The sequence below is a fragment of the Phalacrocorax carbo genome, chromosome 8 (genome assembly GCF_963921805.1).
Source record: "Phalacrocorax carbo chromosome 8, bPhaCar2.1, whole genome shotgun sequence".
Taxonomy (NCBI): domain Eukaryota; kingdom Metazoa; phylum Chordata; class Aves; order Suliformes; family Phalacrocoracidae; genus Phalacrocorax; species Phalacrocorax carbo.
The window spans coordinates 10262847-10283170 of record NC_087520.1 but is presented as its reverse complement, the minus strand read 5'-3'; the positions used below and the strand labels follow the sequence as shown (position 1 = coordinate 10283170).

Here is a 20324-nt window from a genome sequence, read left to right as displayed (position 1 = left end):
AACAGCGGCCTCCAGTGCCGAAACCTCCTCCCGTTCTCAGTCCAGAGACCAGCACTCTGGGGGTATCTCTCCCGCCAGCACGCAGCCCTGGGGCCCGGGCAGGGGTGCCAGCAGCAGAGCTCACCAAGGCCACTATAGAAAAAAAAAAAAATTTCCTGGAAAAATTGAGCCTTTTTGGTTTTCCGAGGCACTGGGTAGCTGTGACCTGCAGGGCAAGTCTGAGGCTGGTGGTGGTTGGTGCACAGGGACCATGTGATGGGGCACTGGCATATGGACAAGGCTGGAGGCAGGTCAGCATGGAGATGACTTGTTGAACTCTTCCTCCTGGCAAAGGCCCTGGAGTAAGGGCTTTAATGCCCTGTATTTAACAAATGTAATTGTAGGCAATGAGAATGCTAAACTCTCCTATTGCTTGGATGCTGGAAGTTTAGGGAAGGAAAATAAAATTATTGATGCAAAAACAGAGACTCCTTGTTATGCCAGAGCCTGGCTCTCTCCTAGGGCATGCGTTAGCCTGGTCCCTAGGGCTCTGTCAGTATTTGCTCATAGCTCTTTATGGACATTACAAAAACAAACCATATTTTTCAGGAAGGTATTTTAAATGACAGGGAAAGGGGTCTGCTGTGTGTGTAAGAAATCACAGTGCAAGACATGGCAATGCTTCCATTTTATTAGGAGTTTGTACAGGTGAGGGCGAGCCTTGTGCTACCTCATCTGGAACGGTTGCGCCTTTTAGTTTTGAGCGGAGTCGGAGCGTGGAGAGGGTTTTTGGCACATTCCCCTGTTCTTTATGCGCACATTAATGTTTCTTTGCCTGGAAGAGAGGTTAAAAATGCTAGAGGATGCCTTCTGGTCCCTGATACAGAGAAGAGCCTGGCTCAGAGGACAAAGAAAGAAAGAAAGGCAAATACTGCTTAAATAATTGTTTAAGTGTTATTCACAGTAAGAAAGGCTACATATTCTTGACAGGGAGTTCAGGGTTACCATGGACGTGTGTTAATTAATTCCAGTAAGCTCAAGAGCTGGTGCTTCCTGACACCTTCTGGCAGAATAATTCACCTCTGTGCTGTAGGGCAGCACTAAGACACCTCTAATGCCTGTCTGGCTGCAGACGATAAAGGTTATGACTTTGTTTTGTGGCCTGCCGTTGTGTCTTGATTGGGCTTGGGCCTGCTCCCAGCCTCCTCTCCTGATTCCTTCTGCAGCAAAAGTGAGGAAAATATTAAAAAGGCACCTGCAAAAAATTAGGGGTTTTTTTTGCCCAGTAGTGGACATAATTGCTCCACTTACATGTGGAATCATGATGTTCTCCTCTTTGGAAAGACCAATCCATTTCTCAGGTGCATAGAGAAATGCTGGTAAAATAATTTTCAAGCTGTTTTGCATTTTGCAAAGAACATTTTTCACACTGGTCACAGTGAAGTGACCAAAGGTGACAAGTGAGATACCGCTGCCACAGGGACCTGCCAGATGCTCTTGCTGTGGTTACTCCCAGACTCCTTGCAGGCCTCCAGCTCTTGTCAGACCAGCTGCACACAAAAAACCACAAATGACACTTCATCCTGCCTCTCAGCTACCTGACTTTTCCCCATGGACCAAGGCTTTACAGATAAGGATTCTCCATTTCTCTCTCCCCTGAGACACTGGGCACCAGGCAGCTTCAAAGTCCTGGTGCCTGGCCCAGATCGCCCTGAGTGGGAGACCAAATAGCTGTTGTTCCTAACCCCAAAACTTTTTTGCTTGGGAATGTTACAGGAGAGCTGCAAGGCTCAGGGCTTCGACCTGCAGGAGCAGCACATTTCTAGTAGCAGCTGCCAAGAGTGTGCACAAATGGAATTTTGAAGACGTCCAGGGATGCAAAGCCTGTCAACGCAAAGCAGGTGTCAGCACGAGCTTCTCATCCATCCATTCCCTCCCCTGACTCCTGGATGGCTCTGGATACACCACCGGCTCAGTCCTTTTCTTTTTTGAACCCTAAATCTTCCTTCTTGTGACTACTAATGTCTCCCATCCATTCTGAAGCCATGCTCTGCACCAGGGGGATGTAGCATCCTTGATGCCACTTTGCTGCCTTCATAGCTTGCTTTGAAGCCTTCCCTGTTCTCCTTACCCTGCTCTTGGTTCATGGCCAAAGCCCTAATGATGTTGTGTCTGAAGAACCTCCCAGCCCCATCTGTTGCACAATACAGCCAACAGCTGGTGCTGGGCTGCTGGCTTCCAGCATGGTCATTACCACCCTGCCATGCCGCGCCGGGTCATTAACCGTGGCGCCTTCGTTCAGGAGATCCCACTCAGCATGTCTTTGCCTGACTGCATCATCTTCGTGTTTAAATGTAAAACCAGCATTTGAGTGGGCCAGGAGCAGAATATGGGGCAGCAGCCTGGGTTAGTGAAGGACAGAGGGTACAACCAGACCAACAATTCTTATCCAGGCTTTTTCCTGGTGATCTGGCCTCTGTTCCTTGTCACTGCACAGTTAGCTGGGAGGAAATGCTCCTAAAAGCAGAATTTGGCTCCACAAGCCTGCTCATCTAGGGAAAGAAAAGCTGGATTTTGAGCTTCTGTTAGAGATGTCTCTGCTCATGGCAGATGGGCGTGTGAGCCTGCTCACCAAAAATCCCTGCCTCCACCAGCTAAAGTCAAGGGTGAAGCTCGCTTAGCCCCACAGACTAGGGCATCTGGCTACAGGTAAGACTCAAGCTTCCCAACAGAAATTTTGAACCACCTAATAGCATTGAGTTGGAAGTAATTCCTTCACTTGTCTGACACAGAGTGCTTCCAATGTATAAATATACTCAAAATTACCCACGGCCCAAGCCCGATGAAATGAATCAAGTCTTGCCAGAGACGTCACTAGCATTTGGACCTGGCCTTCTGCTAAAACAGTGCAATCTGGCACCAGCACAGATTAAATATGAGGCTCGTTCTTAAAAATACCCAGAGCAAATTGTATTCTTTCAAATGCAGAGAAGACAGAAAGCAGAGCTCAGCTATAAATTTCAGGGGTGAAAGAACATAGTTTTTCCTCAGCCACCACATGTCTGAGGTCACCTGGAAAAATACTTTTCTGTCTGCATGCTAGATCTGGGCAGACTTGGAGGACTTTGCTGTTTTTCTGAGTTCCTGGACACCTGCCAGCACAGTCTGAGCAATCTCTGCAGCGTGGCAGCTGCAGGTGTGGGGAGATTTTGGCCATGCGGACCCTGCTGTGGGCAGCTTGTGTGCTGCGAGCTGCACACAATGGACCTATTTTGCACATGGAGTCCACATGCTCAGAACAGCAGGTGCAGCATCTGTGCGGGAGGCCAGATTCATGCCAGATGTGCTGGGCTTACTGCCCACACTCCACCCAGCTGCATACAAACAGCTTGCTTTCTAGGAAATCCCAGACATATGTAGTAGCCCTAATCCACGTGATATTTAGACTTGCAGGAGGTCCAGATACTCACAGGTTCTGAAAGCACAACAGACACTCATTGTCATATAGGAGGTTGTCTGTGCCGCAGACAGGGTCAAAGATCTTTGTACAACCTCTTTTTAGGTCATAGTTGCCACAAGCAGCCTGGAGATGTAAAAGGGTAATACTGAAAATATTTGAAAATATTACATATTATTTCAGTTTATGAAACAAGCTTTACATTCACAGGGAGGTGCATATTTTGTGTCTCTTGATAACCCATCCCAGCTTACTCAGAGCTCTGCTATGAACTCTCAGGAGTGCTGGGACTGCCTGTCACCATGCTGTCCGTGGGCCAGCTGAACTTCACCTGCCACTTCTGCACATGCTTAGGAGTGACAATCTTAATGCTCCATGGGCAGTGCCTGATTATGTTCTTCCCAGTTCTTATTTTTATGCCACAACGAAACCTGCCCTTGTACTTGAAAGCTAGGGAGTAAGGGGAGCTCTGATCTTCTTGGCAGGTAATAATATTTAGCTCTTTATTAACAGTTTTCTTCCACTGAGTGTGGGGAAATGCAGTAGGAAACCAGTACCCTCACTGGGATTTTGCTGTGGCACAGCAGGTAGAAAGGCAGAAGGAGGTTCCCAGGAACTGGCTCACTGTACTTCACTGTATTTAGCAATTCTGTTTCCCCAGTGTATAGGTCAGCGCTGTCTCACCAAAGCTGGGCACACCCTTGTGCTACACAAAAATAGGAGCCTTCACCTCTGTTCCTTTGCCAGCAGCTCCATCCGTCTCAGCGTTTCCTAGAGAAAGAGTGGAGAGAAGACGCTGTAGCACCTATCACTCAGGCTGGTTTCAAGGGAGAGCTACTAAAGACGCTTTAGCCTGAGGACTGCATGTCTTCATTCTGACACCTTTGTCCCAGCAAACAATTTCTTCCCTTGGATCTCCCCCGTTTTGCAGCCAGGTCCCTCCCTGCTGTATCTGACTCTTTCCCCTGGCAGAAACACTGTGATTGTGCAAGGCCCTGTCAAGGCCAGATGCACTTCTAATGAATTTCCCTGCCAGATGCCAGGGAGCAAAGGTGGCTTTCATTATCTCTTATCATGCTTTCATGGGTAACTGAGAAACCCCCACTGATGCTGAGCTGGTGCTGGAGTAAACCCAGGGTGATTTTTCTGGTGTCAGTGTGTTTGTACCACAAGGAAACTGAGCAAAAGACAAGTTGCTGAAGGTCTCTACTGAAAGGAGAAATGAGTGGACCTTGAGGTCTCACACCAAAGCTGTTGGGAGCAAGCCGTGGCTTTGGTGGGCTTCTCCACGGAGAAGCTGGCCCTGAACTGACATCTAGGATCACATAGGTGGAACATGTGGTGGGTGTATTTTGAAAAACAATCCGAATTTGTTTGGCAAAAGGCAGTACTGAGAAGACCTTGGGTTGCTTATAGACCCAGAACTCATCTACATGGAGGCTTTAGGCTACATCTACATTAACAACCAGTGTGGCCCAATAGCAGTGGGTCTGTAGAGTGAAACAGTTTGGTGCAGATGACCTGACAGCCGCACCACTGTTTAGGGTTTCAGGGATTTTACTCCAGACTAGCAGTGGTCGAGACCTAGGAGCTGCAGCTTACTACATCCTCAGTACATCTGAAATGAGTTCAGATTTTGGGCTCAGATGGCTCTGCAATGGCAACTGCTGCACAGTGAATAGGATTATGGAGGACTTGGTTCAGAAGCTCCCTCCTGTTCTGAATGAACCTATGAATGCATAAATCCCTGGTGAGCAGGACCTGAAGAGCAGCAACAGCTCATGTTCTCATCTCTCTGCACCATATGGGATTTTGAAAACACAGTTGGCTCAAACATTGACTTTGGTTGCGAAAGCTGCTTTTTTCCCTTGCATAGATCTGTTTCCTGTCTTCTTGGGTTTGCTTTTTTAAAACCAGAATAGCACCTATTCACTCTAAAGGAATTGCAGTGTCCTAAAAATCACCAGCTCCAGGCCAAATCCCAGCCCTGAAGGGAGAGCATCAGACCAGCAGATCTGTTCATTTTTGGGCGCAGGTGCCAGGCAGCCTTTTAAAGCCTTTGCTTTAGACTTACTCACAGATGGCTGGTTTAATGCACATTGGCCATTGCAGCATTCTCTGGGGATCGATTGCTTTCCCTGCCCAGGGCTGGAGCAAGGTCCCAACACCAGCTGTCTTGTTCCCAGGCTCACCTTCCCACCCAGCAGACCTGGGAGCTTTAGCAAGGAAAGGAAATGGCTCCTAAGCCAAATGTTGCACTCACCTTGGTAGCAGCAGAATGTCAGGGAGAGCAGCAGAAAAATGCCAGTTGCCTTCATATTCAAGGTGATCCTTTACTGGTTGCAACAAAGAAGAAGTGGGACACTTCTCAGGCTTTCAGAGATCCTCTCTCTGGCAGTCTGTGCTGGGACTTTTATACCTTTCCCCATCTCTGGCACCACCCTGCATGGCCAGCTCCACCCGGCAGTCTTGTGATGACAACATTCAAAGTATGGGGACAACACCAGGTGGCAAATGGCTCATTGGTGTGTGCAGGGATTAAAGGCTCTCCAAAGCCAACGGAGGTAACAATCCTTATCACTGGCAAGGACTGGAGGCACATCTCACGTGTAGGAGACAGCCTTGGGTCTGCACTGCAAGCTGGGAACAGAGACTTTGCAGAAGCAGATTGCAGAAATGGGCAGGACAGCAAGGGGAATACATGTGTTAGCATGAGTAGTGTGACTTTGATTAATGACCTTGCCACGGCCACGGCCACTTGCAGGGCTCTGAGTGAGGATGGCTTTGGCCCACACACACCTTTCCTGGCATGATCTGCAGAGCAGAGCTGGGGTGTTACAGCCCCTCTTCCCATCCTGGACAGATAGGGACAGCAGCAGGAACTGCTGCCGGAGAGCAGAGAGCTCAGATGTGCCCTGGGTTCACCTGTGGCTGCACATTCAGTGCTGTTATTTTGACTGCACATCTCTGATTGCAGGCAGGCAGCCGAAAGGAGCTTGTTGGTTTGGATGCTGCTCCCTTCCCCTCTCCCTGCCTGCAGTTTGGAGTAAACCCTAGGGATTTCCTACATTTATTCCACCAATGGTGCATTGCGGAGAGTGGATCAGTCCCTTGGGTATTAGAAGGATTAATTAATGTTTCTAAAGCACTTTGATATCTCAGCCATAAATCACTGGAGAAGTGCAAAGCAAATTATTACTAATGGGGGCTTATGACTCAAAGACAGATTTTTAATTAGCTGAACAGGAAAAAGTCAATGCCAAGAGCAGTTCAAGGAGCTGTTTGTACGACAGGAGTCTCAGCTCAATCAGCAGCTGCGCTGCTGTCCAAGGGAGACCCCAGTCCCAGTGTGGCTCTCAAGGACACTTTACTCTGCCAGAAACATCCTTTGTGAATTCGCTTCAGTGGTGATGGATATTTTCCCTGCTCCTGTCTGGGCTTCCCTCTATTCTCCGTAGGGTCACCTGCAACATGAGGCCTAAAGAACTGCTCTTAATAGCATCTGTTAATAATATTAACTTGGAGCGTAAAGCTGGCTTTGGGTATGACCGGCTCACTAGCTGTGAATAGCTGGGCTGAGTGTTGGTGGACCTCTGTGATCAAGCAACAGTCCTTCAGCATGCCTGGGACAAGGATTCACATGGTGTTATCACCCTCTGAGGAGCAATAAAGATCATGTTTTATAGCTGAAAGAGGTTCATCTTGATCCAACACTGTCCCTTGCTACTCCTCCAACACACCTGCCAGCTTCGCAGCATGTGTAAAGCCAATAGGTGCCAATATGTTCTTTGGTCTCACTTCCCAAAGTTGGAAGGGGACGTAGCAAGGGCATTTGTTGTTATATGCCAGGGCAACTGGGGAAAAGATTTTCCTCTTCAATCTGTAACACATGTAAACAGAGCAGTGCTGAAAAGAATTTCTCTGATTACCCTTGTTTGGGATGTGCCTACTCCTGGTAAAACACATTTGCAAATTTTTCAGTCTAGAGTTCCCCACTGTAGCCAGGAAATGTGATAGTTTTGATTGCCCAGAAAAAGAAACATCTTTCCTCAGATTCCTTGGAAACATCCGGGCACATTGATGGGTATAGCCTCAGTGTTCACGAGAGCAGCTCTGTGGATGGGAACTGTGTTGGCTCCTGGGACATTTCAAAGGTGTACAATGCCACAGTTTTCTCCTTTCCTTCCTCCACAAGTCAGAGGCATCAATGCAGAGACAGGCTGCTAACCTCCCCCTGCCTCCTGGACACTTCTATCTTCATCCTCTTATTACTTAGGCTCCTGATAGATTTGCGCAGACTTAATTTCACATTCATAACCCCTCCCAGAGCTTTATGACATTAAGTACTTTACTACTGAAGCAGGTTGAAGAAACTCCAGATTATGCAATTCAACGGGCTGAACTTAATTATTCCACAACGAATTGAGCCAAACCGGCTCATTCAAGTGCGGTTGCCTCTGCCAAAAGAAGAATCCAACATCGGCTGCTAACACTGCTGCAGCCTAACAGCAGTCACACTAGATTTTTAATGCAGTTTCTCCTTTAGCAATTGCCCTTCCTTTTCTAGTGCCTCTACTGACACCTGTCTGTTTATGAAAAGCCTTCAGAAATGTGGGATTTCAGGGCTCCTCTCCCCTGATTGACATCTATTCTATATCCTTCAGGAAAATCAAACAGAAGTGCTTGGGGCTTATTTGACTGGGGAGGAATGAAAAAGAGCTGTGAACTGCTATTGCGCTGGGTGCTCCTGGTAGAAGGAGCAGGGAGATGTCTTCAGTGGTGTGGGCTTTCTCAGGATGTGTCACCTTGTCAGAGCAGCGTGTTCCTTCAAACACATCAGCTGGAGGAGTAGAGAAAAATGAGTCAGGCGGCTCTGCCAGCCGTGCTGTGTGACTCGCTGAGCACAGCGCCCGTCACAGAGAAATGGAGAGGACAGGCAGGCCCCAAAGCAGGTGCTGGCATGGGACAGCTTTCCCTCGGTTGCCTTGCTGGGTGATGGCCACCACACGGGGTGTGGGACAGAAGACCTCTGCAATTGCTGATAATGTCTTTTCCAGGCTTCTGGAAGGCACTTGGAGGAGAAATGAATGCCACACAAGCCATGTGGGGAAGGCACGGTGGGTAAGGAGGTAAGTTGAATCAGCAGGTCTTCCTCTGGGTGGATCAGCAGGAAGAGATGATTCTCCTGCAGGATGAATGTCTGCATCATCTGTCAGCCAAATCTGAGCACTTTAAAGTTACATTTTTTTGAATAGTAAAGTTTTGCAAAGGAATAAAAAATTGCATTGCAGGGGAACGAAAAATTTGGGAACCTACCTACTTCTCTGTGATGGCCCATCCACGACAGGCTGGAGGAACACTTGTTGTACCAGGGCTGGAATTTGCTTTTTGTGAAGACTTAATGCACAGAGAAAAGCCACCAGTACCCTGGGGAAATTGCAACAGTCTCACCAGCAAAAGCATTCAAAGATCACAAACCAGACCCAGATGATCATGAATCACAGCTTAGAAACCGCAAATGGTTCTTAAGGCTTCAAAATAATGCATTTACCAACAGGCTTGTTTGGGGTGGTTCATATTTTCCAGCCTTATTCTGAACGACAGAGAGAGAATGGGCTAAACCAAAAGCAGAGCTCCTCTTGCAGTCCCAGTACCCAGGAACTGGGGTGATAACAGGGAGACTCTGTGACACTGGGCACAAGCTCATGCTTGCTGACGGTGCTGGGGCTGTATGGGAGCTCATCTGCTGGTGAGTGCAGCAAGGGGTGACTCCTTGACCCTGTCCCAACAGTGTCCAAACCTCTGCCACCAAGGAGTGGCTGTGTGGCCAAGACCTGCACCACAGCCCTGTGCTGGTGACACCCCTGAGCCCTGGTCCCTTGGTGGAGGTTATGTGGAACTTCCTTGGGATACACAAAGGAAAGGCATCTTTTGGAGACCTGTGGGAGGATTTTTGGTGTTCAGGATGGTCAACAAGGAAGGTAGGGGGTTTGCTGCTGCCCTGCACTGGGTGGGACGGGCGGAGGTTGGAGAAAGGCTGATGCAAATGGGAAGCCCATGGGTGTCACAAAAGACAGTTCCCAAGATGCTCAAAGCTCTCTTGGGTCCAAAGAGATCTTGTGTTCTATTCAAAGGATAAAAATCACTAAAGCTCTATTACCTGCTGGGTTTGGCAGGCCTGGAGCTTGCAGGTGTACCCAAAACCTTGTCTATGCTGTCAAAGATGGGTTTGAAAGCAGTCAGTGCAGACAGTGCAGAAGAGCAAGCCCTATGCAGTAGTGTGTCTACAGAGGGGAGGAGGTCATCTGTGCATGCAGGAATCCATGGGGAGATCTATCTGCAAGTCGCTGGGAGGAAGAGGGATGGTGCGGCTGGATCCATTCAGACATGGGAGACAGACCAAGCCATTTTGCGTCAGCAAGGTGAGAGATAGCCAGTGTGCAGTGATCAGCTGCTCTTGTATCCAGAGGATACTGCTCAAACACTGATTTTTCCTGCAGAGAAAAAAACCAACCCAAATCATAGCTTGGTCCATAGTGACTGGTCCATTAATGCTGAGAAAGCTATTTTGTTGCTCTGGGTGTATGGAAGATATTGAACACTCTGACAGTTTAGGAAAAAGGATCCTGTGAGTAGCTGCTGTGAAAACATAACTTATTTTCTTCAGCTCTAGGAGACTCTTTGGAGCCTAGGACAGTATATCAATTTGTTTCCTCTTCTGTCCTGGAAACATTGCCCCTAGGACCTCTGGTTTGTGTGGAGGGGGCTGAACATAGCTACAGGAGAAAATTAACAAATGATCATTTCTACTTTTACTAAAGTTTCTGTTTGTTATCCTTCAGCAAGGGCAGTGTGTCCATGATGGTGACCTTTGCAAATCTGCAGGCGTCGGCGGCTTTGCCTGAGGAAGAGTATTGCTGACAACAGTGTCTGAAGACAAAAGCATCACATAAATCATAGCTTGTTGGGTTGTTCAGAAAAGGCCATGCCAGAATGCCAATCAAATGCTTCCTGAGGAGGATGAACGTGCTGGGGACAGGTGATGTGTTTGCAAGGATTACTAGCTGAAGTTGGCTAGGATGCAATTGCACATCTCCCTTGTGTAGTGGTAAGTTCCCAGCTCAGCTCCTGGCCCATTTCCCTGTGCTTTCCCACCACTGCAGTGACACCAAACCCCATGGACTCAGTCCACAAATCCTTCCCCTCATCTCTATGGCTTACTGGGTGGTGGCACATGGCCAGTGGAAATAGCTCTGGGCTGTGGTCAACTCTGGTCACAGTGGTGGCCTTGGGGCTCTGTCCCTTGCAGATGGGACAGCTGCTGCCGTCTGCTGCAGAGACCATCTACCTCAAAGCGATCCTGGGTCAGGAACAGTGCAGGCGGTGCTGCCTCCCGGCAAAACTTTCTCCCCTGATAGCTTGTGTCCCTCTCCTTAGCTCCTGTGAGGATCTCCATGGGCTGTGGAGGCAGCGGAAGCACGTGGCATTGGTCACCCAGGAGCTGAAACATGGAGCTCTGCTCTTCTTGGCATCATTGCAGAAAAAGCATAATTTTCCCCACTCCTACAGAAAATGCCCAAAGCAGAGAATTCCTTCATAAAATTGGTTCTTTATTAAATCCTATCTGCCTCCCACCTCCACATCCAACTGCCCGTGCAGCTCCCAGAGAGATCCAGGGCAGAGTGATTCAGTGCTGTGGCCGATAATTGGGCAAACACAGTTTTCAGTCTCCTGCAAGGCACTCCCCTTTCTCCACACTAGAAGCAGCAGCCCCTGCCCACTCCCTCTTTCACACAGCTGAACAAGATGGAAAGCATATGGTATGTACCTTCCTTTTGGGGTTACGGATTCCTGGAGGATGACCTGATCTAATCTGACCTTCTGCATAGCTCAGGCCAGCTCTGCCCCTGCTCCCAAGGACCACACGTCCCTTGTCCAGGGCTGGACCTTGCTTTGAGGTGTGGGTGGGATAACTTAACAAAGAGCTCTGGTATTAACCAGTCTTGACAAGGATCCCGGATCTCTACTGCCCTGTCCTGTTTGGATAAACAATCCTGTCTGCCTGCAGCTATTGTTGCCTTTAAGGCCCCTTTCCCTCAGGTGAGTTTGAAGTGATTATCTCTGAAAACTGACTCTTTAGAAAAGTTGGATGAAGCCCAAGTGAATTCCGGGTGCATTGGCCGACTGCAGAGCTGCTGCAAAGCAGGGGAAGAATTGGCCAGGTCACTGGGAGAAGACAGAGCTAGAGTCCTCCCAGAGCTGCACAGCAAAAGGATGGGAGGCAGTGGAGACAGGTTGGAGGAAGGGTCACCCCAACAGGACAGTAGGAAAAAAACATTTACCATGAGGGTGGCCAAACACTGTTGCTGGACCAAAAAGGCTGTGGAGTTCCCCATCCTTGCAAAGGTTCATAACATGATTGAACGAGCTGATATTTTCTGCAGAAGCTTTCAGAAACCATCAGACAAGCAACAGCCTGTCCCCTCTGTGGTCCTTAACTAACCCGATGTCCCCAAGACTAGGAGCTTTTTTTAGTGGAGGTCTAAAATGCAGAATATCTTCACATAATTTCTTAATTTCTTGAAAACATTTTGTCAAAGTTTTTGTCAAGGTTTTATAATACTGTCCATTGCTTTGTAAGGCAGTTGATAAACAAAAAACAAATTGTGAATGACTTTCATCACAACCCCAGAAATATTTGGCATTTCTAGCTACTTCTGTGAGTTCCATTGGCAGCACTAATGGCTATTGCTACATGGATTGCTCCCTGGCCCAGGACTCAGAAAAACACTATTGTACTTCTGATTTCAATGAAATATGTGGCCAGAGGAGGCTGAAACTCTTAGATCCATCTCACTGTACCATTTTGGACAATTAGAGGAGATGTGGCTTTTCCAGCAGAGAGCTCTTGGCCTGATTAGCTCTGTGGGAAAAACTGGCTATTAAAAAAAAATAGAAAGGTGCAGAAAGAAAGGGAAAAGTAATGCAAACTATGAAATAAGGCTTTAATTTCTGACAGCATTTCTTCCTCCTGTTACCTATGGACAGATTTTAAAATGAGAAGTGCACTTTTTCACAGACCTATAGAAATTAGATTTTTGGGAAGAAAAAGAAAAAAGTAGTGGACATGGGTTAGAGCAGGTAATAATGTTTTTGTTGCTGGATTCTGATCCTGAACATATCAAAAAGGGGATAGAAAAGCTCAGCAGAGGTTGGAAACACTGAACCTATTTCTAGAGATGGCTTTTCACTGAAGCCACACTGTCATGAGGCACCATGAGGCCCATGTTAGTTAAGAAGGTCATTCAGAAATTTTAACTTTATCCTTGGCAAACTCTTACCTTGCCAGCATCTAGTGCTACCTATGGTTGCTTTAGCCACAATAAATATGCACTTATCATTGTGTTAATTGTTCATATCTGCTCTCTGGTGTGGAAAACCAATACTCCCTGACTCCACCTATGTGTCAGCAGTCAGCATGCCACACACCTGTCTGAGTAAAATCTCCCGGAAGCTGATAAATGATGGTTAAATACTGCTGATAAACTTTAGCTAACTCCTATTGACCCTTGGGGTTGGGCTGAGATTAGATAAGGCCCAATTAGCTCTTGCTCCTTTTCCTAATGACTGCTCAAGGTCAAAGGCAGAGGCTGAAAGTTTAAGGCAGGTGAAATAGGGACGCTGTGATGCTTTGGGCCTTAGATGATGGCTGATGCTTATTGTCCACACAAAAATGTCCTTTGTTTTGAGAGCTGGGAGTGGCTGCCAGGACACAGATATGAAGCAGGAATGGCAGGGGAGAGGAGGGCAAGATGTTGGGGTATAAAAGCATCTGCACTGGCAGCCCTGCCGTGAAAGGCAATGCTGTGGGCATTGTTGGTGGCTCCATATGCTTTCAGCTTTGGTCAATGGCCTTGATTAAAGAAGGATTTTGTCTTTGATTTAGGGAGCCTTTGAAATTAGTGGCTAAACAATTCCTTTCGATCAAGACTTTCCCTTTGATTTCTGCATGTAGTCACCTCCCTATGTCCCTCAGTGAGATTTGCACTTGAATCACTTCCCTAATAAATGTGACATTTTTTTTTGATGCCCTGTACGCTTTCAGCTGGGTGTAAAAGCGAGGTGCTTTGCAGTGAAAGCACCATATTCAGCCCATCAGGGATATGGGGAGCAGTCCTTTTGCTCTGGTAATGAATATGAAATAATTCACTGCTGAACATCCTTTCCCCAAGCAGCTTTTAACTTGTTTTTTTCTGTTCTACGTGAGGAAGTGGCTGCCAAAGCCTATGGCTGCTGCCTGCAGTATGCTTTTCCTTCTTGTCCTTATTCATCCCTGCCAAGATCTTCTTTTCTTGATTTCTTCTCATTTTCTGAGCTTCTGGAAGACCCTGGCTCATAGTTTCAAGCCCCACTTAGCAAGAAAATTGGTTTTCCTTTTAAAAACCAGCTGAGGTTCCCATGTTATGTTGTGGTTTCTGTAGGAAGTACTCGGAGATGTTGCATCCTGAATTTTTCCTTCTGTGTTTTTTGGAAGAAGAAATCCAGCCTGCTTCCAAGCTCAAGGCAGCCCTGCAGTGCCTGGACTTGGGGCAGCTCTTCTCCAGTGCTGAGATGCTTGCCAGGAGCAGACAGTGGCAGGCATGCTGGAGGCAGCCGATGATGCTGATCACACTGTCCTGCATCTGCCTGTTTAGCTGAGACATCCCTGAGCTTTGTGCTTTGCTGTTGCTCTGCTCAGGCCGAACTGCAGAGCTGCCTGGTGGCCGATCATGCTCTCCCTAAGCATCTGCCACTGTTACATGGCAGGTGATCAGGCACTACCCGCAAGGGGCTGGGGATGCGGATACCCTGCAGAGCGCAGGAGGGAGGGAGAGTGCACCAGGTGCCCGTGTCCCTGAGCCTGAATATCTTTGCTGCCACTCTCACAGTGTCAGCCTTTCACCCATTTTGGGCCTCAGATTCAGAGACCTCTCCCTGGCCATGTCCATTGAGGTGCAGATGTAGATCAGGCATAGACACAGCTGCCACAGGTCCCTTTTACTCTGGGAGATACAGTTCCACCAACTGAGACTGTCACCTGTTGCCTCATTTTTGCATTTTGTGCCCTGCTGGCATTCATGTCCTTTCACTGGATCTGGCATTTTGGTGGTTAGGAGCAGTCTTTCTCAATGGATCCAGGATCTGCCAATTCCAGGATCCTGTAAATTCAGCTTTCAGCCATACAGAGCCCTGGGATTTTTATGGACTTGGAACAAAGGTGCATAAATGATAATTAAAGACTCTACAGAAACACTCGGTGCTGGCCAGAAGTGTAAGTAATAAATAATTATTTTGATGCCCAGCTTTACATTTATGATCCTGTATTATTATAAACTAGAACAGATATTATGAGACTTGGAAAGTCAGCAGTGGACTGGAGAGGTAAAAAACTTTGAGGAGGTCTCAGGATCCCTTCTGAGGACAGGGTGTTGGACTAGATGACCCTGTGCTTTCAGGGATACTGCTTTTATGCTCTTCCATTGTATCAATATTTGAATCAGGGATTAAAACATTGATGACACCCAAAAGCTTTACTGCATGTACTTTATTGGGATGTAGGTCTTGCTCTGACTGAAGCCTCAGGATTGCCCATGCACTTGGACCATGCAGTGTTTTACCATGTTAGTGCACTCAGCATCACCTATGTGTGTTCGTTAATGAAAAGCAAGGGAAGTATTTTAAAACAAAATTGTTCTGCCATCCCTCAGATTTCCAAAGGCAGGTGTGGGGCTGGATTCACCTGAACCCCTGGTCAGATGAGCTCTGGAGGGAGCTGGAGACCAGGTTAGAGATTCCCTGCTCTCCATCATAGCCAGTATTGCCCCCTCATAGTGCCCTGGAAGAGTGTCATGAGCCCGTCTGGGCTTAGCGTGCTGAGAGGTCACCCCTTGCCCGCCCTCCCTGGCACCAGGGGTTCCCACACAGCCCTTCTCACAGTCCCAGAACCATCAGCGCGTCTGAGCTTGTGCCTAGTGTTGCAGTATCTCCCTGTTATCACCCCAGTTCCTGGGTACTGGGACTGCAAGAGGAGCTCTGCTTTTGGTTTAGCCCATTTTCTCTCTCAGGTTTGGAATAAGGCTGGAAAATGTAAACCACCCCAAACAAGCCTGTTGGTAAATTCCATTATTTTGAAGAGGCTTAAGAACCGTTTGCGGTTTCTAAGCTGTGATTCATGATCATCTGGGTCTGGTTTGTGATGTTTGAATGCTTTTAACTGCTGACTCTGTTGCAATTTCCCTGGGGCGCTAGTGGAGCATGCTGCTTCTTGCCTCTCTCTGGACTTCAAAACATTCAAGGCCTTGACAAAAGCAAATCCTAGCCTTCTTCTGAGGACTCAGGCAGGTTTTTGCTATGCAGATCCCACTCTGCTGAGAGGAATTGCAGGCACCATCCTCAGTGTGTCCCACTGGCTACCCTCCCATCCCATTTTCCATTTTGGTGGGTGGCTGCTGCACACAGCATGCTCCTCTCGGTTCAACGGAGTGAGACCCTCCAAGGTGAAATCCCGGAGCTCCTGGTTGCTGCTGCTCTACTCATTGACTGGAGATACGCTCTGCCCCTCCATGGACAACAGCCCCTGGTAAACCCATCCAATTTTGTCCAGTAGCTCACCCACAGGTAACACAGCAGGGAGAGGCCACTGATGGCCCAGCACTGGACCTGGGAGCCTCCAAGTCCCACCGAACCATGTGGAGCCCCTTGCCTGGCCTGGGAGGAAATATTCAGCCGGAGATCCCTTGTTCTCTCTTGGGGATGATGTATGGACTTGTGAATTCAACAATTCGTCGGACCAGGGGCTAAAAAGAGTCCCTAGCAGAAATGGGAAGGTTTGTTACTTGAAGGGCATCTGCGCAAGGGTGCAGATCGTGTTTCCACTTGTTATAGAAGTTTAAATAAAAGATGTGATGCCTTCCCACCCACTCCCCCGCATCAGAAGAAGAACAGCTGCTAAATGCTGTTAATGTTAAAAGCCCTCAATTAGGAAGAACACTAGGGGACAACACAGGAAGCCAGAAAGTGCTCTGTAGCTAAAATAACTACTGTGAGGCACTGTGATAATGGAGTGAGACCGGAGGACAAATTGCTGCAGTGATACTGCCTTCCTGCCTGCAAGGATGGACCCAGTGGTAGGAAGGATTGGGGACAGGAGCAAGAACATCCCAGAGTGCTGGTAGCTGGGACAGCTCCTTCTTTGCAGAGCCTCCCTGCACAGCTGGGTTAGGCTGTCATGAGCAAATCCCACCGCCAAGGCAAACTAAAGGGGACTTCAGCTTCATAGCCACGTGCTCTGCTCTTTCCCATAGGTTCTGTGAGATAATTTTGGGGTTTTTTTTGTTTGTTTTTGTATACAGACGTAAAAAAAGAAAGCTACTTCAAGATTGTTTATTCAGACCCTATATCTGGTGTTCAGAGGAAGCTGAGCTCTCCCATGTGCAAAGAGTGGGGCAGAGGCAGGAGCAGGCTGAGAGGGAATTAGGTCCATCTGGGCCCAGAGAGGGGGAGGAGGCTTGTAGAAAGATAACAAATTTTTCTCCTTGGAAATAAAAAGCTTCTGGCATCACTTGCTGCTTGTCTCACTGCAGTGACAAGTAGTTTCTTTCTAGGCCTAAAGAGCACAACCCAGACTCCAATAGGGGCTTAACTGCCATTAATCCTGTTAATTGAATTTGGTTCTCCTGTGCCACTTAGCACTCTGACTGAAGGAGAGAAATAGAAAAGGAAAAAAAAAAAAGACTGGGAAACAAGCTCAGCTGACCCAAGGCATGTGACTCCTCCTGATATTATATGCATGTGCCCCACACACAGCTGGGGGGTCTGTTCTGGAAGAAGGCTGGCTGGGGAGAAGCAGTTCCTGCTGTAATTGGGCTTTGAGGGATCCATGGGCTGAATGTGAGTTCTTAAATCAAGATGAATTCCAGGTGATTATGATATTTGGGGTGGTAGGGGACAAAGTATTCTCTCAGGGATAGCCCTGCTTCTATAGGGCTTTATTTGAAAGCAGGTGTGTGGTGTACAGTAGTGTTTTTGATTTCAAAACCAAGTGTTTGTGGGGTGCAGGGCAGCAAAGATGACTTTTGAATAGGTGGTTCCCCTCCAGGGTGGACCTCTCACAGATGGCTCAGAGGAACAAGCTGTCCCATCAGAGGTGTGTCTGCATCTGCCTTCCCTCATGGGCAGGCAGGTTTTTGGCGTGTGCTAGGCTTCTGAGGAGCCCTGCTGTGCTGGCACCTGCACCGATTTCTCTATTTGCCAGTAACTCCCACAGCAAGAGCAGCAGTGGGCTCTTTAGAAAGAGGTTGCTTTATTCCTTTTTTTGTTGGTAGTATTTTTGTTAGTAAAAGCATTTTGAGAAGGGGCTCTTTGGGTAATGAGCTCCGTTCCCTTGTTGCAAATGGACTATATGAAGCATCCATAGTGTTTGGAGGTTTTATTCCCTCTGGGTTACATCCAGACTCTGGCTGCAGTTTCTGTCTGGGCATTAGGTGGTTGGGTAAGAGTGGAAAAGTCTGGATGCTGTCTTCCTGATTTCTGGAATGAGACCTATGTGTTAACTAAATCCTTGGGCATCCCTCCTGTGGAGTTGGGGCAGTGCAATGCTGCTGTGCTATGTGTAAAACAACTACAGGTGTATAAGGTGGTAGTCGATTTTTTGGGGGAGAGCTCCTTGGCTTTTAGTTCTTGCCCTGTGTGTGTTCCTGTGAGTTGCTGATCATCACTAGGCTGTGGAAGAGGCAGAGATATGTGTGTTTGGGGGACAGCTGCCAAATAACAGCAAGTAAAGGTCTTGTAGTGAAGATCATATAAGCATAAATCAGAGACCTGAGATGAGTCAGAGGTTTAATTTAATTAGTTCTAAAATTAGAGTGTCTGTAAGGGGAAGGCAGGGCAGGAGGAGGGAAGATTTGGGGCTATGTTTTGTAAGTGAGAACTGAGGGATACAGGCTGGTGCTGTTTATACAGACTCATAGTAGTGTCCTATGGCCTTTAATATATTTAATAATAACGTTTTATATACAAACTAGTGTGCACAGCTCAGTATTGCCATTCATTGTATAATTTAGGCTAGTCAATTTCTGGTTTTGCTTCCACCTAAGAGCTATGCTTCCTTGTCTTTTTCTTTTCTATCTTTCCAGTTTCTACAGAAAAGAATATTGCCTTTTAACATATGCGTATTATCTAATACCTGGCCCAGTGGCACTAGGGATTGTAGTGACTGCTGCAGGGTAAATATATTCAGTAATAATGGTAGTTCACATGTAAAGAACGTGCCAATGCTCTTATTTCTAGAGATTTTCCCTTTAACTTGAACTGTGTTTTGTAAACTGGTTTAAGTGTCTGACCTAGTGAATCCTTTGACTTCTCTTTCACTTCCTGAAGATGGCAAAGGTCAATGAACTGTTGGTCAGTGAATGAAGAAAGATGTGACCTAAGGATCCTGTTGGCCAGTTAATGGAAAAGCAAATTTGGTCTTGAAATGGCTCAGGAAGTGGATTTCCTGGGGAGGGGAATCCCACCTTCCAACAATTTTTAACCAAAAGAAGAACAAGCTAAAGGCTTCCAAGTTTGGGAACATGATAAAGAATTCACCCATCTATTAACAAACATCTTGTAGCATGTGTCAAGAGCCTTCACAGTCCTTGAGGGCCCCAGAGTCCTGCTGACCTTGGTGGCTTTGCTCTATGTTTTGATTCTGCTTTGGGCCATGCTGCAAAAACTGCCTGGAGAAGTTGATTGGGGGGTTTTGTGAGGTGGTTCCATCCACTGCAAGGTTAAGCTAAACCCCACAACTGTTATCAAAGGCATTTTGGGTCCTTGGGCATGCAGTGCATTTGCAGTGTCCAAACACATGTCTAATCATGGTGCATGAATATGGTGGGGTGGTCCCCCTGCTCATTCCCAAGGTGTTTCTGAGCAGCTTGAGCTCCCCTCCATGTCCAAAAAAAAGTGGTAAGATGTTCAGGAAGGGAAGAGATGATGCCAATGCTCAAGAAAGTTATCCAAGAAAAGGGTTTTCACTTGGGGAGGAAGACAAAAGTACACCCAGAAATTGTTCCTTGCTCTATTCCACTGCAGGTAACTGTCTTCCTCTTCTTGCTGTAGAACAGTCTTGGCATGTGGTGCCAAATTCCATGTTACACTGATGGTCGTGGCCATACAGAGGGTTATCCAGCAGCTCAGTTTCTGTCCCATACAACCACATGGAAAGGGGGAATGGCCCAATGAGCAGCTGAGAATATGATATAGAATTACTGCTGCTTTTGTGTTCTGACTAGCAGGTGAGATACAGTTGTGTGGATGGGCTGGGATGGTGCCTGGGCACCCCTGTGGGAGGGTTGGGATGGGGACTGGGTGTCAGCAGGTGGCACTGTCTGCTGTAAGCTGGCCCCATGCTCTCCTTGCACCTTGGGGTGCTCCTGTGGGAGCGGGACCTCTGGGAGCTGCAGCTCTGCCTCCCCTCCCTGGGGCCCACTTGCAATCAAGTTGTAGGTGCAGATGTGACACACTCTGCGTAGGTAGGCAAATCTGGCTTTTTTTAAGGGGCTACTGTGACTTAAGGTCTGTGCTTAGCAATAAATTTAAGGCACATTATATGTACTGTTTTAAGGAGGTATTCAGAGTGATTCCTGATGCTAAGAAAAGTGTTCCCTTGGGATGGCATTGTATCTGTAATAGAAGTAGGGTTTCTACCCCTGCTGCCTCTAATAACTGCAGTTAGAGAATTGCATTTCATCTGCCAGAAATTCTCCCGCTGCTCCAGCAAGACGCTGGACTGCTTTCAGCTCTTTCCAGTATTGATCTGACATTGCAGAGCGTTGTTTAAAGGCTGCCCCTCTCCATCCAAAAGGCT

General features: G+C 47.5%; 2 protein-coding genes across 6 annotated transcripts in view; one reads left to right on the top strand and one right to left on the bottom strand.

Moving 5' to 3' along the window:
- Window positions 1-654: 654 nt before the first annotated feature.
- On the bottom strand, window positions 655-6070 carry LOC104048651 (serine peptidase inhibitor Kazal type 1). The gene is made up of 4 exons (XM_009509178.2): window positions 5700-6070; window positions 4167-4207; window positions 3450-3562; window positions 655-814 (listed from the first exon to the last, which is right to left on the bottom strand). Exons 1-4 carry the CDS (start codon window positions 5752-5754, stop codon window positions 733-735), a joined length of 291 nt encoding a protein of 96 aa, XP_009507473.2. The 5' UTR covers window positions 5755-6070; the 3' UTR covers window positions 655-732.
- An 11214-nt stretch (window positions 6071-17284) lies between these two features.
- Window positions 17285-20324, top strand: part of LOC135314669 (serine protease inhibitor Kazal-type 5-like) — a 45228-nt gene continuing 42188 nt past the window's right edge. For 4 of the 5 annotated variants that reach the window (XM_064458582.1, XM_064458581.1, XM_064458580.1 and 1 more), the window contains exon 1: window positions 17285-17365. The gene's annotated coding sequence lies outside the window, so the exon portion shown is untranslated. The remainder of the gene's footprint in view (window positions 17366-20324) is intronic. The other variant, XM_064458583.1, reaches the window with a different exon arrangement.